Source organism: Canis lupus, chromosome X, assembly GCF_048164855.1.
Source record: "Canis lupus baileyi chromosome X, mCanLup2.hap1, whole genome shotgun sequence".
In the NCBI taxonomy this organism is placed as follows: Eukaryota; Metazoa; Chordata; class Mammalia; order Carnivora; family Canidae; genus Canis; species Canis lupus.
Genome location: NC_132876.1, coordinates 124003790 through 124031768, shown reverse-complemented (window position 1 = coordinate 124031768; position 27979 = coordinate 124003790). Strand labels below are relative to the sequence as shown.

At 57.4% G+C, this 27979-nt stretch overlaps 2 protein-coding genes across 2 annotated transcripts in view; both read right to left on the bottom strand.

The window, feature by feature from the left end:
* The window catches only part of LOC140628139 (polyprenol dehydrogenase-like), a 138458-nt gene extending 113613 nt beyond the window's left edge, over positions 1–24845 (bottom strand). The window contains exons 1-2 of the mRNA XM_072817147.1: positions 24712–24845; positions 198–305 (exon numbers count right to left, since the gene is read on the bottom strand). Coding sequence (XP_072673248.1) covers positions 198–305; positions 24712–24820 — 217 coding nt within the window. The 5' untranslated portion in view covers positions 24821–24845. The remainder of the gene's footprint in view (positions 1–197; positions 306–24711) is intronic.
* LOC140628138 (E3 SUMO-protein ligase ZBED1) lies at positions 16137–24852 on the bottom strand. Its single transcript, XM_072817146.1, has 2 exons — positions 24712–24852; positions 16137–19512 (listed from the first exon to the last, which is right to left on the bottom strand). The coding sequence occupies exon 2, from the start codon at positions 19457–19459 to the stop codon at positions 17366–17368; it is 2094 nt and encodes a 697-aa protein (XP_072673247.1). The 5' UTR covers positions 19460–19512; positions 24712–24852; the 3' UTR covers positions 16137–17365.
* Positions 24853–27979: the final 3127 nt, after the last annotated feature.

Here is a 27979-nt window from a genome sequence, read left to right as displayed (position 1 = left end):
CCTCATTTGGAAGGGGGTCTCTAAACGGGTGATTATGGTAAAATGAGGTCATTAAGGTGGGTTGTCACGCAGTAGGGCTGGAGTCCTTATAAGGACATCCTTAGGTGTTTCCCAGATCTGTTTTACTCCTAAGCAAATCGCTGTTTGCACACGGATATAACTGGGTATCTTCCATTAACCAAAAATACGATTATCACCTAGGATCACATGCATGCCCAGTCTCGCCAGATGCTTCGCAGTGGAATAGCCGATTCCATCCGTGCCTCCGGTCACTATAGCAACACGTTCCGGTTGTGGGGCCAGAACTATAGAAGAAGAAGAAGAAATAAGTCAGAGTTTTAAAAGCAGAGTACACGTTTGGAAGAATTCATCACGTGAGAACACACGACGGAAAACGGGAGTTGAGAGTCGGTAACTGTGGTCCGAGTCCTCGTGGACTGTGGTCCGAGTCCTCGTGGACTGGAGGACAGGCAGACGTGGACAAGAGTCTTTACCGTGGGAAGAAATGGGTGAGGTAAGCAGGCTCGGCAGGTTTAGGATGAGCTGGTGTGAATAATTTCAGTAGATTCTGGGTCACGGGGGCCCGTCCCTACTTGTGCGTCCCTGGCGTTGCAGTGATTTGGGTGGACAGTGGCCAAGTGTGTGGTCCCGGACCTGGTGGGGCGAGGGCTCTGAACTGGCTGGTTGGCATATGAGAGGCGTGCTCCCGGGCGAAGCGCTTGGTATCTCTAGGAACTGGCCAGCCCCGGGAGACTGAGCATTTGATAAAGGTGACAAAGATGAAAATCTTTACTTAATTTTATTTTTAAGATTTATGTCTTTATTTGAGAGAGAGAGCGAGCGACAGAGCACAAGCGGGGTGGGGGGGGGGAGACAGACAGGGAGACAGACTCTCAAGCAGACTCCATGCTGAGGGTGGAAACCAACGTGGGCTCGATCTCAGGACCTTCACATCACAACCTGAGCCAGAACCAAGAGTCGGACGACGGTTAACCAACTGAGCCACCCAGGTGCCCCAAAGATGGACTTTTCAATCAACGGTGTTGAGACACATAAATAGACATTTGGGAAAAAAGGCAAAATTAGATCCATACCTCATATAGTACCCATCAAAATTAACCAAGGTGAAGAAGTTACACAATGAACGTAGCAGGGGGAAGAAAAACATGAATACGTTTATCTTTAACCTCAGAATATGAAACGCCTTCATAACTACAGGTCAAAGTTGAGAAGAATTTCAGACAAATTTCACCATGAAAATGAAAGAAAAAAAAAAAGCACACCAAAAGCAAAGCTAGAAATAAGTGATAAGCCATTTAAAAATCGCAACTCTTATCACATGCAAATGGCTTTTTTCCCGATATGTAAAGAGTTCTTACAAATCAAGAAAAAAAAAACACTCTATAAAGAAAAAGGGCAAACATAACTCTGTATATGAAAACATACAAAATGGTCCTACAAAGAAGTGTGAGTTTTTACCCCATAAGAGACATGTTCACGAAAACTCACCAAGATGCCATCTGACTGGCAAAAGTGCAAACACTTTGATGCTACACTTCTCTGACACGGTGCTGGCAAGCAGACACTCATGTATACTGTGCGTGGGAATGCAAAGAAAAGTCCATGTGGGTGTGTGGGGGGGTGTCCTCGGGTAACATCTAGTGCAACTTTTTTTAAAGATTTTATTTATTTATTCATGAGAGACAGAGAGAGAGGCAGAGACACAGGCAGAGGGGGAAGCAAGCTCCATGCAGGGAGCCCCATGTGGGACTTGATCCGCGGACCCGGGATCATGCCCTGAGCCAAAGGCAGACGCTCAACCGCTGAGCCACGCAGGCGTCCCTATCTAGTGCAATTTGAAACACATTTATCTGTTGATGCCACAAAACCATTTCCAGGAATGTGCCCTGGATATGCAAGGTGGGCTGCCATCATGGAGCCCACGTTTCTCACTACAGCCACGTCCCTGCATGTAGGGCCATGGATGAACAGCCTACAACACATCCACGCTGTGGGGTGTCCTAGCCCATCCTTGGTGTCCACAGTCACTCAGGGAACAGTCAGCAGCCTTGATTGGCCTAACCGCAGCTGGAAACAACACTCATGCATCAATGGTCCTAGACATGCGCTTTTGGGGGACATTCGCCAGGCAGGGGCGTGGGGCAGTGCAACCGGGGCCCCGGCTCCCGCACAAAGCCGACCTCACACACACATCGGGGTCAGGGAGCCAGATGGCATGGCCTTCAAGCTGCCAGGGGGACATCTGCGGGGCTGGAGAGGCGTGCGCGAGCCCCAGGAAGGAGAGTGACCGTGTCTCTCATTGCCCCGTGGCAACCCCTGCAATGCACATTGTCCAACAACGGGTCCGCGGAGCAGGTGAGCACGCACGCAAGCCCCCGCCATCCGGGGCTGCGCTGCTGCACGGTCCTGCGCACTGCCATTGGCGGTTGCATCCGGGCCGGTTCCGGGGCAGGCCTGCGAGGGCTCGTGAGGAAGCACACAGGAGCTGCTGCTCTGGAGGGGGCCGAGGACAGGCGTGCACGATGGAGGGAAGTTGCAGCAGCCAGAGCGGAGGCAGGAGGTGACGACCTGAGCGGCGTGCAGCGGGCGAGGCGTGTGAACATCCTTCAGGTGCAAGGGAGGATGCACAGCAGGTGCAAGAAGACGGAAGCCCAGGAAGCATTTGGAAACGAGATTGGGGGCCGCGTGGCCCGACGGGCAGGAAAGATAGCGCCACAGCTACCGCCTGCGGGGCTCCCTCCCCATCGAGGTGTCGGGGCTCAACCCTGTGTGCAAAGCAGACCCCATCCCCGCGGACCTGTTACATGCCCACCTCCTGCAAACACAAATGTGTCCCCCATCCATGCGCCCGCCATGCTTTCCCGATCAACGCAGTCAACTTCATGTTCTGCAACGCGCATCCCACCTCCTCCGGGACCCGCTCTACAGGAGCTGCTTTCAATTCCTTCCAAATCCCGACTGGTTCGCACGTAGGATTTATTTTTTAGAAGCAGACGGCGCTGCAGAGCCCCGTGGACACCCCATAACGGGGATGCAGATGTAAAGGCTTTGCTCTTGATTGCTCAGCCTGCACACAGTGGCTTCGATGTACAGATACTGAAGTATAGTTTGCACACGCGTGCGCTGAAATGCACGCCTGACGTGTGTCCCACAGAGGCCGGCCCCCAGGCTGCATCAGGCAAGGCCGTCGCAGGGGAGGAAGAGAGGCTGACCCGCCGGGGGTCCCGCCCCCCTCAAAGCTGGGGTGTGCACCTGCTGTGTCCGCATCCCAGAATTTGCCACGTGCACTGAACAAGCAAGCCATGGAGGCCACAACCCAAGGAGATAGATGGGTAGATACATACAAACATACGTACACAGATGATTGATTGATAGATGATTGATAGAATGGATAAAATGGATAGATTGACAGAGATGATGGATGGATAGATAGATTAGGTAGAGAAATAGAGAGAGAGATAGGTAGATATAGATATGATGGATGGATAGACAGATGGATAGCTCGATAAACAGAATCGATGGATGCAGAGATAGATGACTGGTTGGTGGACAGGTGGATGGATGGACAAGCTGAGGCTGGTTCCTCGTGAGGCCTCTCTCCTTGGTGAGCAGACTCCATGTTCTCCCCGTGTCCTCACGTGGTCATCCACGTGCATATTTGTGCCCTCGCCCCTCTTCTTATTAGGACCCCAGTCCTATGGGATCAGGGCCCACCCTCATGACCTCACATTATCTCGACCATCTGCAGAGCACCTATTTCCCAGTAAGACCCCCTTCACAAGTACCAGGGCCAAGGCTTCAACATATCTTTTTTGAGAGGGAGGGAGGCACAACTGAAACCCCAGAAATTGGTGCAAATGCACACACACATCTGTGCAAGGGCACACCAGCCTGACTAGAGGGGCTCCCTAGGCCACTCTCCCCATTCATTTTATCTCCCGGACGCAGCTCAGTTGCAGCCCAGACGCCTTCTATGCTTCCCACCCGCCCCGCCTCCCAAACCCGGCTGCAAACCGGGGATCACCGTGCATCACCTTGCACGCCACCCTCTGTTCTGCACGCCCGCGTCCTTCCTTTATCTTGGTTCCGCCACCAAGTCCCACAGGCCAGCTCACCAACGACGGGTAGGAGGGAGCGCTCGGGACATGCTGGCTGTAACCTGACCTCTGCCAACCAGCCAGCACCAGGTCAGCAGCTGCTACACACGCACCGTGAGGCCGCTCGGGGACAACGTGCTGCTTTCATCCCCAAACCACCCCGCTCGGCAGCCTCACGTCCAACGGCGCACCCCTGATTTGTTCTGGGGGCCACCGCACAACTCAAAGCACAAGGAAAGCAACCAGCACCTCCAAAGCCTATTTGCTTCGCAAAGGCACGAAGTGTGCAGGCCGTCCTGAGAAAGAGCTCCCGTCCAGAGCCCGGACTATGTTTAGAGCCCTCGTGGGTCATTATGCTTTTTTAAGAACTGAAATGTCCAGGGTTGACCTCATGCCTCCGTGAGGGCCAACATCTAGGGAAGCAATAAAATGACAGCTCTCGGCAACCTCAGCTCGCGGACCACAGCACAGGAAGTAAGACAGGGATCAAATACTTAAAGATTTGAAATGTTTAAAAATAGTATTTAGATAATTTATGTATGCAAATTATTGAATACTTTATATATTCAAATATTCGAAATTTAATCTAAATATCCAACCATTTGAGGGATTTAAATATTCAAATATTTGAAAGATTCAATGATTATTTAAGGAATTTAAATTTTCAAATATTTGAACAATTTAAATATTCAAATATTTGAAAGATTCAATGATTACTTGAATCATTTACATTTTCAAATATTTGAAATATTTAAAATATTGTTTAAATGATTTGCATATTCAGATACCTGAAGTGTTTAAAATATTGTTTGAATGATTCACATAGTCAGATGATTGAAATATTTGAATATTGTTTAAATAACTTACATATCCAGATACTTGAAATATTTCAAAATTCTTTAAGTAATTTAATTATTCAGATACTTGAAATGTTTAAAATATTGTTTAATTTGAATATTCAAATATTTGAAATGTTTAAAATATTATTTAACTTAAATATGCAAATATTTGAAATGTTTAAGATATTATTTTATGTAAATATTCAGATATACGAAATATTTAAAATAGCGTTTCAGTAATTAATTTATTCAGATACTTGAAATATTCAAAATGCTCTAAGTAATTTACATATTCAGATACTTGAAGTGTTTAAAATATGAAGTTAAATATTCAGATACTTGAAATGTTTAAAATATTGTTTAACTTGAATATTCAAATATTTGAAATGTTTAAAATATTATTTAACTTGAATATTCAAATACTTGAAATGTCTAAGATATTATTTTATACAAATATTCAGATATCTTAAATGTTTAAAATATTGTTTGAGTAATTAATGTATTCAGATACTTGAAATATTTAAAATATTCTTTAAGTAATTCACATATTCAGATACTTGAAGTGTTTAAAATATTCTTTAAATTATCATATATTCAGATACCCGAAATATTTTAATATTATTTAAATAATTCACATATTCAGATACTTGTGTTTAAAATATTAAGTTAAATATTCAGATATTTGAAATGTTTAAAATATTAACTTGAATATTCGAATATTTGAAATGTTTAAAATATTATTTTACTTAAATATTCAGACACCTGAAATGTTTAAAATATTGTTTAAACGATTCAAATATTTAAACTTTTGAAATATTTAAACACCCGATGATAGAAACCGACGGGAACGCGGTGGCGGCTATTAGTGGGTGACCGCTCAGCGACAATGCCTTTTCTAGGGAGCTCACAGAATTTGTGCAGGGAAATGTCAGGTCACACTGAGCATGTAAAAAAAAAAAGGTTTAATTCTGCAGAATCGAAAGTGCGTCGGGTAATATCAGAAGGCACACGAGGGGCTGCCAGGTACAGGATAAAGGATGCTTTGTTCGTCCATGACGGACGGGGTCCTCGTGAAGCAACAGGAGCATGTCGTCTCCTTCCCACCGAGAAGAGACAAAGAAAAGGAACGAGGGGTCCCAGATACTGAGCTAAACATTCACGCCTAAAGCAGTGTTGAAACTCAAAAAAATAATAATGATAAAAAATAAAAATAAATTAAAATAAATTAAAAAGAAACTCACGTCTAGAATTAAACACGAGCAAAGGGAAGCGAGTTATTGGTGCCGATCAATGACAAATGCCGGCTCTTCCTCCCCTGGAACACCTGGTCCTGCAAAAAAAAAAAAAAAAAAAAAAGTGCAGGGTTGCACGGAGACGTGTGCACCAAGGCTGTGTCTTTTTCGCCCAGGAGCTGCCAGCCTCGCTGAGAAGACACAGGTCTTCAGTGGGAATGTCGTCGCGTGCAAGAGTTGTTACAGGTGCTCTTCCAAAAGAAAGCCTTACTGTCCTAGTGACGTCTGGGAAGGACCCTCCAGGAAATTATGCCCAGTTTGGAGACCGAGGGGGGGAGAGAAAAAAAAAAAGGCAATTTGAAAAGGGTTGCATGGCGTGCGAGGCCGTTTCTGTGGCAGTCCTGAAGCGACGGCGCCGTGGAAGCGCAGAACAGACGAGCGGTTTGCCGGGGGTGAGGGATGCATGCAGGTGGGAAGCCCGAGGCGGGAAACACGCTTTGCATCTTGACCGTGATGAGGGAGGCACCACCCTGTACGTGCAAGGAGATCCCAGGCCGTGAACCCCGGCAACGCACGGGTGGGTACCTGAGAAAACGGCGAGGTGTGGGTAGAAGAGCGATGCCTCGCACGCCCGCTGACACGTGCGTTGGGGTCGCGCACTACAGTTTGGCAAGGGGAGGGGGGAAGCAGGTAAAGTGTCCGCGAGGTTTCTCTATATTCTTCTTTGCAATTGCGTGTGAACTACGGGGATTTGCAAGGACAGACATAAGAAGTCTAATAATCTCGAGCCACGTCATATAATCCGCTTTAAAAAAGAAAAAAAAAAAGGCAAATTTAACAACAGGGAAGTCTTTGCCATCTTGGCTTCTGCCCGGTTGTGTTGGAAATGCCAGTGTGTTTTACGGCTCACGTCGGAGCTGCTGGTAAATGCACGTCTCAGTCCTTTCCCCAAATGCTGAGGGCTGTGCACACATCACTGCTCCATGTGGCCGCCAGGCGGTCTCCGGTGCATTCCGTCCTTGGCCATCAAATAATGCGTTCCTATTCCCCGCTGGGACGTGAGAATGGCGCTCTGTGACGCAAGCACCCGAAAGGATGCCCTGCACCGTCCGCCTCTCGGGACACGCAAACCAAAACGGGAGTGGGATCTCGCTTCGCGCCCACTAGTTGCCAAGGATGGAGGGAAATGCGGATTGTCGCGCGTGGCTGGTGGGAACCTAAAATGCCACGGGCATCCTGGAACGTGAAGGAGAAACCACGCGGTCCGGCGGTCCCGCTCCCCGGTACCCATCTACCCAGGAGAGGCGGAAGCATGTACGTGTGTGTGCAGCAGGGCTCAGAACAGCGTTATTCACAGTAGCCATGGAAACAACCCAAGTGGACCAACAGATCCACGGATGGACTATTACTCAGCCATGAAAAGGAACGGAGCTCGGACACCTGCTACCGTGTGCACAGACCACGAACACATGATGCTCAGGGACAGAAGTCAAGGTCCCCAAGACCACGTAGGACACGATTCCATTTCTAAGAAAATCTCAGTGGAGGGAAAACAAAGCAACCACCACGTTGAAAACATGCCCGTGACCTTTCTGAAATTCTACACAAGCAGCTCTGCCGTTTGACGTGCAGGATGTCATGCCAACTAAGCCCAGTAACACTACGGGGTGTGGGGGGGCATATCCCATAATAGGGTCATATGCATTGCTAGAAAAGGAATGAACTGGAAGCTCAGGTCGGGATCTCAGGGCCAGGGGATCAAGCATTGCATGAGGCTCTGCAGTTAGCAGGGTCTGCTTGAAGACTTCCTCAGTCTCCCTCTCCCTTAACTAAATGAATGGGAAGGAAGGAAGGAAGGAAGGAAGGAAGGAAGGAAGGAAGGAAGGAAGGAAGGAAGGAAGGAAAGCAGGCTGTTGATAATGTCACCATCAAGAAAAGAACCATCCAGACAAACCCAAGTATTTTCCGCCCCTGTAGGCTTGGATTCCAATAAACCACAGAGAAACGATCCAAGGGGAAAAGATAGCAATTACTACGTGATGTAGGATGATGTGGGAAAGGAATTCGGGTTATGAGGAGATAAAAAGCGTCAAAACAACATCAAAAAAGGAAAAAAAAATCACCTCCACCAGCAAGGGGGAGGGCAGTCTGTTTTCTCACGAAGCTGTCGACTGATTGGACAAGGCCCACCCACTCTACACAGAGTCACCTGCTTGATTCAAAGGCTACTGGTTGTAATGTTTGCCTCGTGTAGAAATACGTCCCTACGACACCTAAACGAGCGCTGGACCACAGGTCTGCATGCACAGCCCAGCGTAGGGGACACGTAAAATTAACCGTCACAAAATACACATTGTGCTGCTCAACGAAGGGGCCGACACCAACCACCCCGAAGCGTGGAGTCTGCTCGGTGAGCGAGGGCCTTCCTGAGGGAGGCCACTGCATCAAGCACGCACAACAGGAGGACCAGAGAGAGCGGCCACCCCAAAAACGCGCTTGGAGGGAAGCAAGACGGACGGGGCCATGGTGCCTAACGCCCTGCACATGGCAGGTTCCTTGGAAAGGCAGGACCTCCTCATTGAATGTGGAGGTGACGTGAGGCCCGAGGTCAGCGACAGAGGTGGCAGGGACCCGGGCAGGGGGCAGCCAGCTGGGCCAAAGAAAAGCATGGAGGAGGCGCCAACATGGTGCCATTGTCCACACGGTGGCTCGTCCTTGTGACTGGAGGCCCGGGCGCCCAGTTCAGCCCAGTGTGTCTGCACAATGTGGTAAGCTGGCACAGATGCCAGGAGAAGGTGCCGCGGTGCCTTCAGGGGCAGAAGGGCAGGACGCACAGGAGCCGGCCACCGGGCCCTATTCACCCCAACAAGCTCCCCTTGTGTGGTCATGAGCCTGCCATCCCGCAGTCGCTGCCGCCACTAACACCCGTGACCACTGCCGGCAGACCGACACGTACGGGAGCGGCACACGTCACCCTGCAGATGGCAGCTCCAAGCAACCGAGGATGGACCACACCGCCCCACCACCCCTTGTGCATCACAGACATGGGGTGACATGACGAGATGGGGAGGGCGGGGCGCACGGCTGGAATTCCTTCCATCCTGGGCCAGCCCTCCCCATTCCCAGGCTCTTGGTGGAATCTCATGTGCACCATGCGGTCCTACAAGCTATGTGCTTCCTCCAAATGCCCATCTGGACGCAGGGAAGCTGCTCTGGGCCCCGGGCTTGAAACGGGGGCTCCCTGTGGTCAGGTGACCAGGGACGCATCTCAGAGACCCAGCAGGCCCCAGAAGTGGCCTCAGACAATATGGTCGGAAAACTGCCTTGTCCATGTTCCGACCCCAAAAGGATTAGGGCACAGTCTGCCTTCCTTGAAAAGATTATGAAAGCGACCAAGGTGACCTTTAGCAGGTGGATGGATGCATCAAGTGCGGTCCATCTGGGCCGGGGAATATTACTCAGTGCTAAATAGAAACGAGCTATGGAGCTGTGAGAAGCCAGGAAGCTACCCGAAACACATACTGAGAAGTGAAAGATGGATGGATACATGGACGTGTGGGTGGATGAGGGGATGGATGGATGGATGGATGGATGATGGATGCATGGATGGATGGATGGATGGATGCATGGATGCATGGATAGATGGATAGATGGATGCATAGATGGACATGTGGGTGGATGAGGGGATGGATGGATGGATGGATGATGGATGCATGGATGGATGGATGGATGATGGATGCATGGATGGATGGATGGATGCATGGATAGATGATGGATGCATGGATGGATGGATGCATGGATGCATGGATAGATGGATAGATGGATGCATAGATGGACATGTGGGTGGATGAGGGGATGGATGGATGGATGGACGGATGGATGGATGAATGATGGATGCATGGATGGATGGATGGATGGATGCATGGATAGATGGATAGATGGATAGATGGATGCATAGATGAACATGTGGGTGGATGAGGGAGGGGATGGATGGATGGATGGATGGATGGATGGATGGATAGATGATGGATGCATGGATGGATGGATGGATGGATGAATGGATGCATGGATGCATGGATGGATGGATGGATGCATGCATGGATGCATGGATAGATGGATAGATGGATGCATAGATGGACATGTGGGTGGATGAGGGGATGGAAGGATGATGGATGGATGGATGGATAAATGGAGGGATGAATGGATGATAGTCTACAGGGCACTATAACTGCACATGTGTCACTGGCGACGTGCAAACTCATAGAATGCACAACTCCCAAGAAGAAGCGCTAACATAAAGAATGCATCTGTATGAGGATGATGGGGTTGGTGTGGGTTCATCAATTATAGAAAATCAACCATTTGTGGGGCTGGGATGAACACGGGGGAGGCTGTGCATGTGTGTGGTCACAGGGGTACATGGGAAATTTCTGTGTGTTCCCCACAATGTTGCTGCTGGACACATTTATTTGCATGCTGGGTATTTTTGTTATAGGGTGCACCTAAAGTTGTTCTTTAAAAAATAAAATTAGGGATCCCTGGGTGGCGCAGCGGTTTGGCGCCTGCCTTTGGCCCAGGGCGTGATCCTGGAGTCCCGGGATCGAGTCCCACGTCGGGCTCCCGGTGCATGGAGCCTGCTTCTCCCTCTGCCTGTGTCTCTGCCTCTCTCTCTCTCTGTGTGTATCATAAATAAATAAATTTAAAAAAAAATAAAAATAAAAATAAAAAAATAAAATTAAATGATAATAGTAAAGAAAAGAAGATGCCAGATGTGGTGTTCAGGAAGAGCCAACACCCAAGGACATAGCTGTCTGGGGAGGAGCCCCGGCGGTCCCAGAAACACCCCATGTAGAAAACACAGAGGGCGCTTTACAGGCGTATTGCTGGGATTTCCGAGGAGCACCCTTGTGCAAGGGGTTATGAGCTCCACCCCTCCTGTGGGCTGGAAAACAAACTGTGAGCACCCTGGGAAAGTAGTGTGGTTCCTGGGGATGTGACAGTCAAGACCTGGCCCAGCGTCTTCACTCCAGTCACTCGTGGGAGCCGCCAGTTCATGTGAGGGATCATCAGCCGTGTCAAGCCGACTGGGTGGAGGGAAGCCTAGAGGGCTGGTTACACCTTCCTCCTGGGTGTGTCTGTCTGCGAGAGTGTTCCTGGAAGAGATGAGCACCCAATTCGGGGCACTGAGTAAAGCCCAGGGGCTCCTGCAGTGTGGGTGGGCCCTGCTGAATCAGTTGATGGTCTGAAAAGCACCCAAAAACATGGAAGAAGGGGGAGAATGCGCCGTCGCTGTGGGAGCCCACGTGTTCACCATCTCCTGCCCTTGGACATTGGAGCTCCTGGTTCTCAGACCAGCACTGGCCCCTCCAACGGGGCGTCCTTCGTGCCAGACACCCGCCAGGCAGCCTGTTGCTGGCTCAGATGCCTGCACCCGGGTGTCTTTGCCCTGCCTGGAACTCCCCATGTGTGTCCCGCTGCAGAACCCCTGCCGGGGCTTTGTGGTCCCAAGGCAGGCCTACAGCCATGCTGCCCGTCGCCAACAGGGCCCTGCCTTAGCGTCCCCTGCTGCCAGCTGACTTCACAGTCTGGTGACCTGACCCTATGAAAAATGTCCTATCTATCTCCCTGGCCAAGTGTGTGAAGGGGTGGGAGCCATATCAGCCGAGGACACAGGGGACTGGACACCGAGTGCAGGCTGATGCTCTACCCAACTCCCCTGGGACAGAAATACAAAAGGTCCAGTCCTCCAAGGTTCCCCATGACTTGGGGAGGCTGCACCATAGGAATCACACGGGTCCTTCTGGTATGACTTAGAAAGTGGGCAAAACTGTAAATCCATGACGCGTCAATCAGTGACGGGTGTCCTATAAGGAAGTGTCATCAACTCGTTAAATGTCATGAAGGGAGAATAAAAGTCACTCAATGCACCTTCAGCTTAACCATAAAAGTATAGGATGGATGGATGGGCATGTAGATGGATGGATGGATGGATAGATCAATCGATGGATAAATGGATTGATGGATGGATGGATGGATGGATGGACACATGGGTGGATGGATGGGCATGTAGATAGGTGAACGGATGGATAGATATATAGATGCGTGGGTGGGTGGGTGGATGGATGCATGGATGGAGAGATAGATGGGCATGAAGATGGGTGGATGGATGGATGGATGGATGGATGGATGGACAGATACATGGATAGATGGATGGGCACGCAGTACCCATCAAGTACCATGTCCCAGAACTGCCACCGTCTGAGACGAGAAGCGCTGGTGCCTGGAACCCCGTGATCAGCGCTCTTGGGAGCCGCCTCACTTTGGAGACAGGCGCAGAGGCCTCAGGGCTGCATCGCTCCAACGGAGAACGCCCTGGCCCTTTGCCCCAAGGAAGGGCCTCCTGAGGCAAGCGCTCCCCCAGCACGTGCCAGCTGCCAGCTGCGATGCGCATGCCTCGTCCCATGTCACTGGGAGAATCCAGCATGTCTGGGACAATGGAGACGCCAGACAAACTGCTCTGGAATCAGGAGGTGGGACTTGCGACCACCTTGCCACCAAGGCTTGCCTGTGACCGGGGTCAAAACACCGGGCGGATATTAGGAGAATCTTTCCAGAATAACCAAGGCCAACATCCCCAACAAAGGGGCCGCACAAAGCCCCCCAACCCTGGAAAAGCAGACTACAGGGTACTGGTGGGCACCTGGGGAACCCAGAGACCACGCAGCTTCGGAATCAGGGGTCCCTAGAAGGGACACTGGGTCTGTATTTCCGTCAAGCAGGACTCTTGTACCGCACGGCAGATGCAGTCACGTCCTGGGAAAGTGGGGTGTGGGCACAGGATTATGTCAGGGGCTAACACGATGGGGCTGGTGTGCACGCCTCGGGACCCCTGAGAAGAGGATGGTGGGCTTCATCGGAACTGCGGTGGCCACGCAAAGGAAAGGCGGGAGGTCTTGCACGTGCAGAGTGCCACCAAGGAAGCCAGCAAAGCTCAGGAGGATGTGGCCAAGGGGGCCAGTTTGGAGACCCTGACACCACAAGATGGAAAGTGTCAGAACAGCACAGGCACACGCTAAACAGGCAAGTGCATGTCCACCCCCCGGAATGCGCATGCCCCAAGTTAAGAATCCAGCTGTGGTGTCCAGGGTGCGTGCAGATGGCCTGAGCTCCTGCAGCCACTCAGGAGGTGACGTGAGAACCCCAGGGATGCCCCTGTTCCTTCTCATGCCTGAGCGGGTAGGGCCGTGCGCTCCCAGGGCGGTCACCCCGCGGCCTGACCTCACGGACACGTGGTGCGGCCCGCCTCGCTGGGCAAATGCAATACAGAACCGCATAACCCGCAAATGACCCGGCCGGGCTGGAAAGAAACAGGGCAAACCCCGGGATCCAGACGAGCGCACAAGGAAGGAGCCGCCGTCAAGGTCGGGAAGGCAGCCAGGGCGTGCGCGCCTAAAGGATGCTGTGGGTGTCCCTACAAGGGTTCCCCATGTGCACACGGCTGAAGCGGCGACCGCAGGGCTCATGCAAGACCGCAGGGCAGATGGGAGCCTCCAAGTGTCCTGTGCGCCCACGCTGCGTCCGTCACACGTGCAGGGCCACAGCCCAGTGGGACGATGGCCTCGGGGACCGCGTGCTCCACGAGGACACAGGTACTTCCTTGGTCGGGGACAGCGTGTCCCGCTACAGCGCTGGCTCCTGCGAGCGGCTCCCACATAGAACCGCACTGAGCGGGATCCGCATCCATGGCGCCCCAGAACCGACCGGGAGAGCACCCCCTGGATAACCCTTCTGTCCAGAAAATAGATATAATGAAATCAACCGCAGCTCAGACTTAGGGCTTTAGAGTCAGATGTGAGCGTAACAGCCAAAGACGCACACTTGTGCGTAGAAGCAGAGTGTGAGCACGGGGATGCGTGCAGGCCGGGGTCCGTGTGCCCAGGGAAGCGCATGCACAGGTGTGCACCAGGCAAGGGCGCACATGTGCTGTCCAGGGAACCCTGCGCACCAGCCGCCTCACCGTGGCACGGCCTGCACGTGCTCCACGGGAACCCCACGGGTCACCCCGTGCGCATCGGCTGCGTCACCCTGACCCCTGACGCGGGGACTCACGTGTTCTCTGGGGAACCCCGCCCACGGGCTGCGTTACGGATCCGGCGCACACGTGCTCCAGGAAACCCTGCACATCACCTGCGTCACCCTGAGGCGGGCGCTCACGTGTCCTCCGGGGAACCCCGCCCACCAGCTATGTTACCATGGCTCCGGCGCACACGCGCTCCACAGGGGACCCCAGGCATCACCTGTCACCATGCCACAGGCGCTCACGTGTTCTTGGGGAACCCCACACAGCGGCTGCGTCACCATGACATGGGCGCACACGCGCTCCACAGGGAACGCCACGCATCACCTGCATCACCATGCCACGGCCCACACGTGCTCCACGGGGAACCCCACAGGTCGGCCCGTGCGCATCGGCTGCGTCACCCTGACCCCTGTGCTCACGGGTTCTCCAGGGACCTCCACACTCGGGCTGCATCACATACGTGGCTCCAGCACATACGTGTTCTCTAGGGAACCCCGCACTGGGACTGCGTCACCGTGACACAGGCGGTTACGTGTTCTCCGGGGAACCCCTCCCACCGGCTGCGTCACCTGACAGAGGTGCACACATGCTCCACCATGGGGAACCCCGTGCATGGGCTGCGTCACCGTGGCTCCAGCGCACACGTGCTCCAGGGAACCCGCACATCACCTGCGTCACCATGACGTGGATACTCACGTGTTCTCTGGGGAACCCTGCCCACCGGCTGCCTCACCATGGCTCCCGCGCACACATGCTCCAGGGAACCCAGCACATCACCTGCGTCACCATGACGTGGATACTCACGTGTTCTCTGGGGAACCCCGCCCACTGGTTGCGCCACCGTGGCTCCAGCGCATACGTGTTCTCGAGAACCCCGCACTGGTGTTGCGTCACCGTGACGTGAGTGGTCACGTGTTCCCCGGGGAACCCTGCCTACTGGCTGCGCCGCCTGACACGAGCGCTCACGTGTTCTCCAGGGAACCCCGCGCACAGGCTGCGTCACCATGGCATGGGCGCTCACGTGTTCTCGGGGAACCCCACACACTGGCTACATCATGTGACACGGGCGTATGCGCGCTCCACGGGGAACCCCACGCATCACCTGCGTCACCATGGCACAGGCACTCACGTGTTCTCCAGGGAACCCTGCCCACGGGCTGCGTCACCATGGCATGGGCGCTCACGTGTTCTCGGGGAACCCCACGCACCGGCTTTGTCACCACATGGGCATACACATGCTACACGAGGACCCTCACGCATCACCGTGTCACCATGGCACGAGTGCTCACGTGTTCTCCAGGGAACCCCGCCCACGGGCTGCGTCACCGTGACACGGGAGTACACGCGCTCCACGGGGAACCCCACACACCAGCTGCGTCACTGTGACACACGGGTACACGCGCTCCACGGGGAACCCCGCGCATCAGCTGCGTCACCATGGCACGGGCACTCACATGTTCCCGGGGAATCCCACGCACCAGCTGCGTCACCGTGACACGGCCGTACACACACTCCCCGGGGAACCCCCGCGCGTCGCCTGCGTCCCCGTGGCACCAGCACCAGGTCCTCCCCTCCCCACAGGTGTCTGCTCACCGCTCCGAGAGGCCCTGGCTTCCAAGACCACTGGCCTGCGAAGACCAGCCAGTGAAGGAAACCGCGAGAGGCCTGCTCCCGGCCGGCACGTCACCAAGGGGCGGCTTTATTCCGCTGCGTTTAGGGGTGCGCAGGTCTCCAGAAGGGGCCATACGTACCCTTCGTCCCGGGCAGGGACTCTCCTCGCGGCCTAGAACGTCTTTCAGGGAAGCCACGACAGCCTCCGTGCGCCTGGAGGGCTTCCATCCCAATGAACACACATCACACAAATAAGTAGGAGCCCGCTGGCTTCTCGGGTTTATTGAACAAGAGTCAAATTCGAAAGCGTTAAATAGGAAACAGAACAAAACAAAAAAACAACAAAAAAGCACATCCCGTGAGGAAACCTCCTACCCAGTCGGTGTCGTCGGGACCCAAGTCTCGTTCCTGGTAGGGGCCCCGCGGGGGGTCACCTCCGCAGGACACGGCGGCATCCGCCTCCCTCAATGTCCGGGATGCCCGCAGGTGCTGCCCGCACGCGTCGTGCCCAGCGGCTCCAGGTTCCTGGATGTAGTCATCAAGGCAAAAGCGTCCCGTTGTCCATGTTTTAAAAAAAATAAATCAGCGGCCCTCGCAGCACAGAGTTAAAAAGACACAATGCAAGAGTCCCTCGACCCCCCCACCCTGCCCCCCAAGGGAGAAGTGCAATCACCCTGGGCACATTCCGGTCCCTGGTAATTTTGAAAACCAGGGTTTCCGAGGGCGGGCAGGAGGGTCTCCACTCTCGTCCTGGGGAAAGGGAGGACCCTCCGAAGCTCCGGGGACACATGAGCACGCTCAGGACCCAGGTGCCTCGGGCTCGCGGGACCACATGCACAGAGCGAATGGCAGCGAGGGCCAGGGCGGAAGACGAGGCGCGCCCCACGCCTTTCTCCTGCTCGTTTTTGGCACGGCTTCGCCCCGTGTTCCCTTTTCACGCTTTGCACCAAACCTGAAGCTGCTGTGTCTTCCTCGCGGGGCACGTGGGCTGCAGACAGTGTCCCCCAGCCGCACCCACCTGGACTGGACAGTAAACGGGAGCGCACGAGTGCGACAGGTGTGCAAAGGCCTGCTGACAGCCTCTGGGCTGGAAGGACGTGGGAGTTTTTTTTTTTTTTTTTTTTAATTTTCCCAGCTGGGTTTACAGCTAGCCCTCCCGCGGAGAACAGGACCTGGTCCTGGGGGGTGGAATTCCTTATCTGGGAAGCGAAGGGGCCTCCCTCCCTCCGTCCCTCCCTGCACTGTCCCTCCCTCCTGGCTGCACTGCTCTGGGAGCTATCATCTGCAACCGGCAGCCAGCAGGTGCATAAAGGGGCTTCTGGAACCTTCCCAGCGCATCCCTACGCTTTGGCTGGGATGTGAGGGGGCTCTCAGAGGAAAGGTGCGTAGCCCACGTTTTTCCCGCCAGCACGGCCACCCCCGCGCGCTTGGTATTTACAGCGGAGCGGCCAGCGCCGTGGTGACCACCTGTCCACCCACCGGCAGCTACACAAAGCCGCTGTCCCTGATGCCGAAGAAGCCAGCGTGCACAGCATCCCCAAGGGGGAACACCTGCTCATGGTCCAGGCCCCACTCGCCCTCGTCCTCGTCCTCCGGCTCGGCCTCGGCCCCGGTGCGCGCATTCTCGTACAGGAAGATCTGCTCGTCCACGTGCGCCGGGGCCAGCCGGTTCCTCTTGGCGCTGACCACGTTGGCGGAGGAGCCGAAGAGCCGCTCGGGGAAGACGCGGGTGGCCGCCACGCACCAGTACTTCTGTAAGACCTTGGGCAGCACGGGGAAGAGCGCCAGGCGGTCGGACCACCACTTGAGCGGGTCCTCGTTGAGACCCAGCACCTTCTGGGACTTGAAGTTGCTAAGCTCCTCGACCACCTGTGCGTGCCACTCCTCCTGGTCCTCCACGCCCCCCGTCTGGCAGAAGATCTCGGCCAGCATGCTGTTGATGACGCTGGTGGGCGGCGGCGTGGACGCCAGCACCAGCTTCTTCACGGGCGGCTCCTCGGGCAGCGCGTACATCTTGTCCTCGGCAGTGGCCGCCGGCCGGTAGCCGCCATCCTTGACCTTGTCCAGCAGGCCCTTGGCCTCCTCCACCACCCTGTTCTCCACCTGCTGCCGCTCGAAGGCGGACAGGAAGGGCAGGCGCTTGTAGCGGGGGTCCAGGAAGGTGGCCACGTTCAGGAACATGTCAATCTCCGGGGTCTCCTGGTAGGTCTTGGACAGCTCCTTGGCGATCACCTCCTTGGCCATGCTCACCTCCTTGCAGTCCGTCTCCTTGATGTTGAGGGTGGTGTTGAGCAGCATGTGCAGCAGCGGCTTCACCATGCTGATGGTGGGGTACTTGGAGGCGGACAGCATCTCCGCCACCTGCTTGAACGGCTGCAGCAGGTCCACCAGCCCCTCGATGGTGGCCCACTCGGCGGTCTCCAGCATGAGGTGGTGATTGTTGCTGTCCTCCACCAGCACGCCGGCGATGACAAACTGCTGCTCCTTGAGGCGCTGCAGCATGGCCAGCGTGCTGCCCCACCAGGCCACGCGGTTGCTCACCAGCATGCAGTGCGCCATGTTCTGCTGCTTCTGCTTCTCGTAGAGCATGTACATGGCCACCGTGGACTGCTGGAAGTACTCCACCAGCTTGCGGCAGCGGGCGAGCAGCCCGGCCAGCTTGGGCAGCTGCAGGGCCTGCTGGATGCCGGCGTTGAACGTGTGCCCCAGGCAGGGCATCTGCACCGAGATGTCCAGCAGGGAGCACGCCTTCACGATGTCCTTGCCGCAGTCCGTGGTGGCCCCGAACACCTTGGCGCTGATGCCCCATTCGATGAAGGCCTCGTACAGGACCCTGGTGATGGACTCCGCGGTGTTGTCCTCCGGGACCTCGAACGTCTTCAGGCAGCGGGACCCCACGGACAGGCAGCCGGGGGCCCCGCCGCCCAGGAAGTGCGCGGCCAGCGTGACATAGGCACGGTTCTGGTTGTCGCTCCTCCACATGTCGGTGGAGATGCCGCACCAGGACGCGTCGCCGAGCTCCTTGAGGACGGCCTCGCGGACGGCGCCGTACTTCTCGGGGATGGCCTTGCTGCACAGGTACTTCCTGCTGGGCATCTCGTACCTGGGGTCGGCGGTCTTCAGCAGCACCTTAAACGTCGGCTCGTCCACGATGGACGCGGGGTACAGGCCCTCGCAGATGAGCCCGATGACGGCGGCCGTGAGCTCCTGCTGCCGCTTGCTCTCGTGGCCGTGGCCGGCTTTGGTGGCGAGCGAGTCCGGCGGGGTCAGCTGCGAGGCCTCGGGCTTCAGCTTGGAGAAGGCGGTGGCAAAGGCCTCACGCATCTGCTCCGTGTTGCTCTTGACGAACTCACAGAACTCGTCGGGGTGATTCTTCTCCAGGTGGTAGGAGAGGTTGGAGGTGTTGCCCGAGTAGGCGATCTGGGCCATGCAGATGCGACAGTAGATCTTCTTCCACTGCAGGATGCATCCCTCCGCGTTCGTGTCGAAGCCAAAGTACTTCCACACTTTGCTCTTGGCGCGCGGGTGAGCCACTAACTTGAGGTCTGTCTGGGACGGGTCCAGGCCTTTCGCCTCCATGGCTTCTCCGCCGCGGCCCGCCTGCGGGGCCTCCACTCATTCCTGCGCACCTGCTGAGAAGCAGCAAGACAAACACAGCGTGAGAAGGGACCCAGGCACGGGGGCTGCCCTGCGAAGAGCGAGCGCACGCCACGCCGAGGCAGCTCTGTCTCCAAGCCGCGGGCCACAGACGGGGCCGCCTTTCCGGGTGCGCGTGGCTTTTGCAAAGCGCCCGAGGTTCGGCAGGCAGGGGTATCCAGGAAGCAAAAAGCAAGATTTTAATTTGGACAGAGCAGTCTTTGGGTTGGCTAAGAGGCACTGCAACGTTTTTGGGTTTGGTTTTTTTTTTTTTTTTTTCCGAATTTTAATGTTTTGAAACGACGCCTTTTTGAACATGGCATGTTCTCCTTTTATCTTTGGCACATCCGTCATCGGTAACGTTAGCGGGGCAGGAATGGACATCTTGATCCCCGGAGCTTCTCAAAATGCCCAGCGTGGGCAACCACACGTGCGTGCACAAATATGTATTTGCCGTGCACGGGTTCCGGCATCACCAGGCTCTCGGAAGGGAGGCTCTGACAACCAAGGAGCCGGCCCCCCCGGGCGGACGGCGGGGTAGGGGGGTCCTGTTGTCCCTGATGCCCCCATGTCGGGTCCCTTAGAGCCGCCAGACAGGGCAGAGACACCCAAATCGGCAGCTGGGTTCTGTTCAAAGGTGTCTGTTAAGTCTGTAACTTTTTAACCCTGGGAGGGGGTGGGCGGTTAGAGAACAGCCTGCACCGACCAGGCATTTTTCCGAGCGTTGGGAATCTGTTCAGAGCGAAATGCCGACGTCTCCAGGGGATTGCATGGTGCCCCCCCCCACCCAGCAGAATTCAGGTACTCCCAGAACCTGTGAACCGAACCTTATTCAAAACAGGACCCAGATGTGATTAAACGAGAAATTACAAGATCGTGGGACGGACGCGGGCCACAAGCCAGGAGCGCCCCCCCCTCCCCGCCCCCAGAAGCTGAAAGAAGTGGGAAGGAACGTCCCCTGGAGCCTCACACAGCAATGTGGGTCTCAGACTCCGCTCTCCAGAACTGGGAGAAGATGACTTTCTGGAAAGGATGAAGTTCTCCCATTTTAAGCCATTGGGACTTAGGGTAAGGCGGATCCAGGGCAGTCCTAGGACAAGGGTAAAACTCATAAAAGGTACTGAGCATCAACGTCTTGCCCAAAATGCCCCCGCACCCTCCACGTCCCCGGGGACAGCCACACCCTGCCACCCCGGCCTGCTTGAGGCCTTCCAGGAAGATGTCACAACAGGTCTGATGAATGGGGCTTTGTGGAACCTGGGCTGGACAGAAGAACCCCCAGGCTGCACGCTCTGCGGCCCAGTCGGGAGGAACCGCGGGAGGAACCCACGGCGCCTCGCCCTGGGTGTGGAGTAGGGGCCGGTACATCCTACTCCGGCGACACCATCTACCCGTATCAGGTCTTCCTACGGCCCTATTATCCTGCTTCTGATAAGTATCATCAACTTAACCAAACCATGTCACGAAACCCCAGCTAAGCACTGCGCACCAAGCACAAGGAATCCCCAGCCAAGCGGGTTCTCATGGAGGCGCCCCCGCTGGGCCTTCCAATTGGGTTTCCTCTCCTCGGGTGCAAACAGTTACGTCTCAATCTCCGGGGCCCCCCAGGAAAGGAGGCGATGAGCAGAGGAGCCCCTGTAAGGCTGCATAAGGCGCCTTCCGCCACCATCCGTACCGCTCGGCCCACCATGGCTTCGGTCACAGTCGCCAGCAAAGGCTTCTTCAAGATAGACTCTCACAGCTCATGCAGGCAGGCGGTCCAGGCACCCCTGGGGGACCGTCTCCCCCCCCCCCCAGGATCCTGCGCAGTCCTGCCTTTTCCAGCAAGAACAGCCAGATTTCTTCCCACACAGCCACCCACACAGTGCATCCCAGGGGAGGTGCAAGCAACAGCACAGAGAACTCGCCGCCTTCCCCGCATCCCGGAGCTCGAGACGCCTGCTAACAGGCAACACGGGGGCGGGGACGCCGCGATCACTAGCCTGCCCTCCGTCTTGGAGGACGTCGTTATTCTGCACCCGAAGCACCGTGTCACTGCTACTTACAGGCAGCTGGCTTGTCACTGCGATTCTTAATATATTCTTAACTAGGTCTTACATTTCTGGTTTCATTTCTAGCAGGTAAAAGTTACATAAACTAACAGTGTTTGGGATCCTCCTTTTTTTGTTTTGTTTTGTTTTTTGAAGCGAAAGGAACCCTAAATCACGAAGCTGGGATCTCCCAGGGTTTCATGTGCCTGGAGCCACCGTGTCCACAGAAGCAACAAGAATTCACTTTCTCTGGACAGGCGTCTTAAAATCCTGTCGTCTGGAAACCAGGAGGCCTTCCCAAACAGCTCGGTCCGCGGGCTGGTTGACACGGTTTGGGGTGGATGCGGCCTCCGCAGGTATACCACACCCGGGTACCATACTTTCCATACCCGGATGCCCGCCTACTTCCAGCGGAACATATAAAAAATGTGTACAATGTGGGAACTGCGCTCGAGAACCCATCAAAGAGACTTTCTCTCCTTTTCAAAACGCTCTGATACATCGAGACGTATCGCTCCCAAGAGAACAACAACTTGCGGCAGGATCTCACCCACGGGTTGAGTTTTTCGGGCGACCTCAGGATGTCGGATGCGGTAATTAAATCACGTATTCTAAGCTACGGTGAGTGGACGCACCTGTCTGCGAGGGCCGCCTGGATACCGTCTCCAGAACACAGAGGTTCTGGGAATCAGACCGTGTCTGCAAAGGCATGACCATCAATCCTGAGTCTGTAATGAGCTGGTTTGGGGTAACTCGTAAGAAATCAGGAAACGTGCACATCGAGGACAGCGGACCTCTCGTCTCTCCCTTCCTTCAGACCATCTAAGTGACACCAGTCATCGCACGTGCCACGCGTATTCCCGTTTAGAAAAGGTGCAAGACAGACCTCTTTCTGTCAGTGCTCGCAAAATTAAAAAAAAAAAAAAAAGAGGAAGTAAAGAAAAAGAAAACTTCCAGCTACTTCCAACCGGAAATGGGAACTGGGTCTTTGTGACTGTTTAGCTGGAGGCCCCAGGTCCCAGGGGCAAAGTTCAAATGCCACCGTCCAGTGTGGAGCAAATCACAAAAGCTTTAAAAGGCACAGCGACTGCGACGGGGCCTCCAGGAAACACATGACAGAAACACTCTCCTACCAGAATCTAAAACCGTTTCTAACCCCACAGACAGGCCGAGGCTCGCGTAGCACCAACAAGGAAAAATTCATCTTTATATCTATAAGGATTGTCTTTGGGCACACACACAAGGATTCCTCTGGCTGCCACGTGATTTCATGAGAATTCTAATGTTTTCACGATTATTTTTAATCAAGAACTAGAAAGAACAAAGGAAGAAGCCATCCACGTAGACACGCCATAAAGAAGTTTGCCAAACAAGCCCGTTTTGGTGTCCTGGTGCAGTGACAACCCCGCAACTCTGAATCGCACTCCCAGATTCGCCCCGTCTTTCGCGGCGTGCCCCGAACGGGCTCCTAGGCGGGTGACAAGCCCGTGTCCAAGGGAAATCGCACGGGTACACGTAAGGAACGGCGCTCTACAGTTTGGAGTGGCTTTCCCCCGTGCCTCCCGGTTCACAAGCGGATTGGAAAGGCGCACGCGTTCCCTTGTCGATCCCCGGCCTCCGGGATACCTGCTGCCTCCTTCCTCGCCCTGTGTTGCGCTCTAACGCGGGTAAATACGTCAAAAGAAACAAAAACCGCAATGAATTGCAGGGTATCAGACAGGTAAAAGCGTAGGTCCTGTAAAACCAAGATTCCTCTCCCCCGGGGTGGAGGATTGGGAGGGTGGGGTTCACGGACAAACACCTTCCTGCGGCTCAGGGCTGAGGTTCTGCAAAGCGTGGCCCACCGGGATCCCCGTGCGCTGCCCCACATCAGTGGGTAGAGACAGGAAGGAATTCACAAGTGCAGCCGATGCTCAAACAACACGGGGGCCGGGGGCACCCACTTCCCAGAGACACACACCCTGCAGCATCTGCTTATCACTTTTGAGGACCCCCAAACCTTCGCTAGGAGAAGCCCACTGTTGTGCAGGAGGATCACCCCCCGTGTGCACAGTGCGTGAGCACAATCTTGGGTGTTGTAAGCATCGGGTGCTGACTCCTTACCATGACGAAATCCAGAGGAAAGGGAACGGGATTAAGGAAGTCATTAGGAAGGGACGCCTGGGTGGCTCAGCGGTTGAGCGTCTGCAGGGCGAGGAAGGAGCCCCGGGATCGAGTCCCGCATCGGGCTCCCCGCAGGGAGCCTGCTTCTCCCTCTGCCTGAGTCTCTGCCTCTCTCTGTGTCTCTCTCATGCATAAATAAGATGTTTAAAAAGTGGAAAACCGTAAGGCAGAAAAAAAGGCACTTACAGAATCTTGCAGTATTTATGGAAAAAGAAAGAAAAGGGAGCGTGGAGCGCCGTGGGCCGCTGGGAGCAGCGCTGTTGAAGCGCCCAGCGTAGTTGGCAGCGAGGCGCGGGGTGCGTGCGCTCGGCCCAGGAGGGTCGCGGTGCGCCCCTCGGGGTGCCCCCAGGCCCGGGCGAAGCGCCCGTAGCTACAATGTAGCGCCGCTCCAGGCCGCAGCGGATACTTTGTTTGCAAGATACTTGTGCGTCGCCCGAGGATCCCCCGGCATTTAGGCTGCGGCTTCCGCGACCCCGGGGCTCGGGGGTGCAGCGCGGCGCCCGGGCGAGCGGAGCGCAGGGCGCGCGTCCCCGCCGGCTCGCAGGGGGCTCGCAGGGGGCTCCCCGGGGCTCCCCGGCTCGGGCCGCTCCGCACCCGCTCGCCCGCGCGCCGCGCACCGAGCCGGCCCCGCAGCCGCAGCTCCCGCGAGCACCAGGGCGCCGGGGCCACGGCCAGGCCTTCCGGGAAGGCCGCTCCCCGCGGGCGCAGGGGAACGGGGCACACGGGGGCGCCCCGGCCGCGCGCCCGGGCCCCAGGTCGGGGGAGGGACGGCGCGAGGGGGACGGAGGGGGGCGCGCGGGCCCGGCCGGGGCCCGGGAGGGGGCGCGCGGCGAGCAGCCAGGGTGCGCTCGCCCCCCAACAGGCCCGCCGAGCTGGGAGCGCCCCCGCCCCCGCCCCCACGAGCTAGGAGCGCCCCCCCCCCCGGCCCCGCCGCCCCCGCCCCCGCCCCGCCGGCCCCGCCAGCAGCACCACCCGCCGCCCGCGCGCCCGCGCCCCGCTGACCTGGCTCCGCGAAGCCCCCGACGCAGCGCCGCACCAGCTGCGCCAGCACCACCGCCGCGCCCGCCGCGTACACCCGCACGGCCGCCCGCGCCGCAGACAAAGGCGACATGGCTGCCCGGACGCCGCCTCCGCGCCGCCCGCCGCCGCCGCCGCCGCCGCCGCCGACACCCGCCCGCCCGCCCGCCCCCGGGACCCGGAGCCACACCGGCCGGCGGAAACGCGCCCGCGCGGCCCGCCCTCCGCGCCCGCCCCGCGCCCGGAACCCACCCGGGACCCCGCCCCGGCCCGCCCCGATCCCCGCCCCGATCCCCGCCCCGATCCCCGCCCCGATCCCCGCCCCGCGCCCGGAACCCACCCCGGACCCCGCCCCGGCGCCGCCCCGATACCCGGAACCCGCCCCGGGACCCCGCCCCGACCCCCACTCCGCCCCAATCCCCCACAAACCCGCCCGAGGACCCCTCCCCGACCCCGGAACCCCGCCCGGAGCCCCTCCCTGGCCCCGGGGCCCCGCCCCGACCCCTCCCTCCCCACGGACCCTGCCCACACACCCCGCCTCCACCGCGACCCGGGAACGGAACCCCGCCCCGACCCCGCCCAGACCCCGCCCAGACCCTGCTCCGACCCCGGAACCCCGCTCGGAACCCCTCCCCGACCGCGGAGCCCCGCCCCGACCCCCTCCCCACGGACCCTGCCCACACACCCCGCCCCCACCGCGACCCGGGAACGGAACCCCGCTCGGAACCCCGCCCAGACCCCGCCCAGACCCTGCTCCGACCCCGGAACCCCACCCGGGACCCCTCCCCGACCGCGGAACCCCGCCCCGACCCTGCTCCGACCCCGGAACCCCACCAGGGACCCCTCCCCGACCGCGGAGCCCCGCCCCGACCCCCTCCCCACGGACCCTGCCCACACACCCCGCCCCCACCGCGACCCGGGAACGGAACCCTGCCCGGGACCCCGCCCAGACCCTGCTCCGACCACACTCCACCCTAATCCCCCAGAAACCCGCCCGAGGACCCCTCCCGGACCCCTCCCCGACCCCGCAACCCCGCCCCGACCCCAGAACCCACCCTAGGGACCCCGCCCCGACCCCGGAACCCACCTTAGGGACCTCTCCCCAACCGCACCCACACTCCGGAACCCTGCCCAGGACCCCTCTCTGACCCTGACCCAACCCCACCCTGACTCCGGAACCCACCCTAGGGACCCCTCCCCAACCCCGGCCCCGACCCCGGAACTCCCCTGCCCGACCCCGCCTAGACCCTCTAAGTTTCCCAGACCCCGCCCGGAACCCCCTGGACCCATCTAGGTACTCCTCCCCGACCCCACCCACACCCCTAGACCCCTCTTGGACTTCGACCCAGGACCCCACTCTGACGCCAACCGGACCCCGAACTCCTGCCCCCGGACCCCCCACTACCACCCCGCCGAGCCCCCGGACCCCTGCCTGCTGACCTCTCCTCGGCCTCCCCCATCCTGGACCCCCGACCTAGGACCCTCACCAACCATGCCTGGACCCCGGACTCCGCCCCCGGACCCATCCCCGACCTCACTCAGACCCCGGATACTGCCCGTGGACCCCTCTCCGACCCCTGCTACACCCTAGAATCCCTTGTGGACCCCGACCGAGACCCCACTCGGATCACGACCCGCCCTCAGACTCCTGTCCTAGGACCCCGACCCACTCCCTACCCCATCCAGACCCCGCACCCCTGCCCACTGACCCCTCCTCAACTCCCCGAATCCGGAACCTCACCGCAACCCCTCCTGACCCCTGTCTGCACTGGGAACCCAGCAGGCACCCTAGACGGGGAACCCCCACCCGGATCCCTCAACCCGGCTCAGGACCCACCCAAGACCTTTCCCCTGGACCCTTCCCAGACCCTAGACCACCCCCCATCCACCCTGCACAGACCACTGCTAGGACTTTCTCTGAGACCCATCCCCCAGACCCCTACCCAAAACCCTCCCAAGGGACCCCCACACCTGGCCCCACAAGGACCTCAGTGCCTGCCAGGGCCCGAGACCCCCGCTCACACCCCCTAATGGTAGCACCAAGGAGCCTCTGCACTAACGTCCCTTGCACACTCACCAGCAGAGACCACCCACCCCTGCCAAGTCTGGGACACAGGATCCCACGCTGGAAGCCTCCAGAACCCTGAACCCTGCACCAGGACCCCCTGGATTCGCCCTCCTCACTCCCCGAGGACTAGGACGGGGACCGACCGGGTGCGACTGCAGGGGGCACCCTCGCCCAGCCCTAGGGGCACCCCCTACCACGGGGGCTGTACCCTGTGGAGGCCGAGACAATCTAGGGCACCCCACCTGAAGCTCGGCGCTGGCACAGTACAGGCCCCCAGGCCCCTACTTCACTCAGCGGGAAACCCGCAGGCCCCTCGCCAGAAAGTCCCGCACGGGGAGAATGAAAACAGCTTAAGAAACTCCCCCCACTTCCCTCCATACGGGAACAAAGAAGCTGCCCCCCTTCTGGAATCCCCCAGACCAGCCCATAGAATCCCAGCTGGAGCCGCCTCGGGGTCCAAGCCCCCGCCCCCCTGGGCCGCGCATACTGGGGCCCAAGCTCGCTCTTGCTGATGAACCCTGTGTGCTCAGTGCTTTCTCGGATTCGCGGTCGTGGGCACAGCGACCCCTTCCCTCGCGGCCCCTGGACTGCATCTGCGGCCAGGCCACCTGGGTTAGGAGGGTTCCTTCCGCCTCTGCAACCCCCGGTCCTACAGATAAACTGAGGCCAAGGAGCCTTCCGGGGATCCCCTGCCAGGTGGCCCGCGGGCCCAGGTGTGCCCCGCCCAGAGCACCGGGGAGTCACGGCCCCTGGCACCCCGTCCCACTCCCCAAAGGGTTTCCCGCGTGTGAAGTCCTGGTGTGTGGGGTGGGCACGGCTGTGACCCAGTGTCCCTGGTCCAGGCAGGGTCTGTGGGTGGAGGTCCCCGGTCTGGCCCGGGTCAGGGCGGGGCCTGTGGACGGGGGTTGGAGATGCAGGCGGGGTCCCGGGTGGGGGGCCGGGTGTCAGGGGCGCCTGGGGGGACCTGGGTGGGTGTCCGTGATCTAGGGCCCAGGCTGCGATTCCCGCAGGAAGCAGGGAGGGAGGGACTTCGGAGCGTTTGTCCCAAAAGCAAAGCGAGCTCGCCGTGGACACGCAGCCAGGCCAGTCAATGCCCCGGGGGTGACGCTGAAGGCTCCCCCTTCTCCTATATTCCCAGGAGGTTTCTGGAGCCTTGAACTGGGGAGGGGGTGCTGAGAGCTGCGG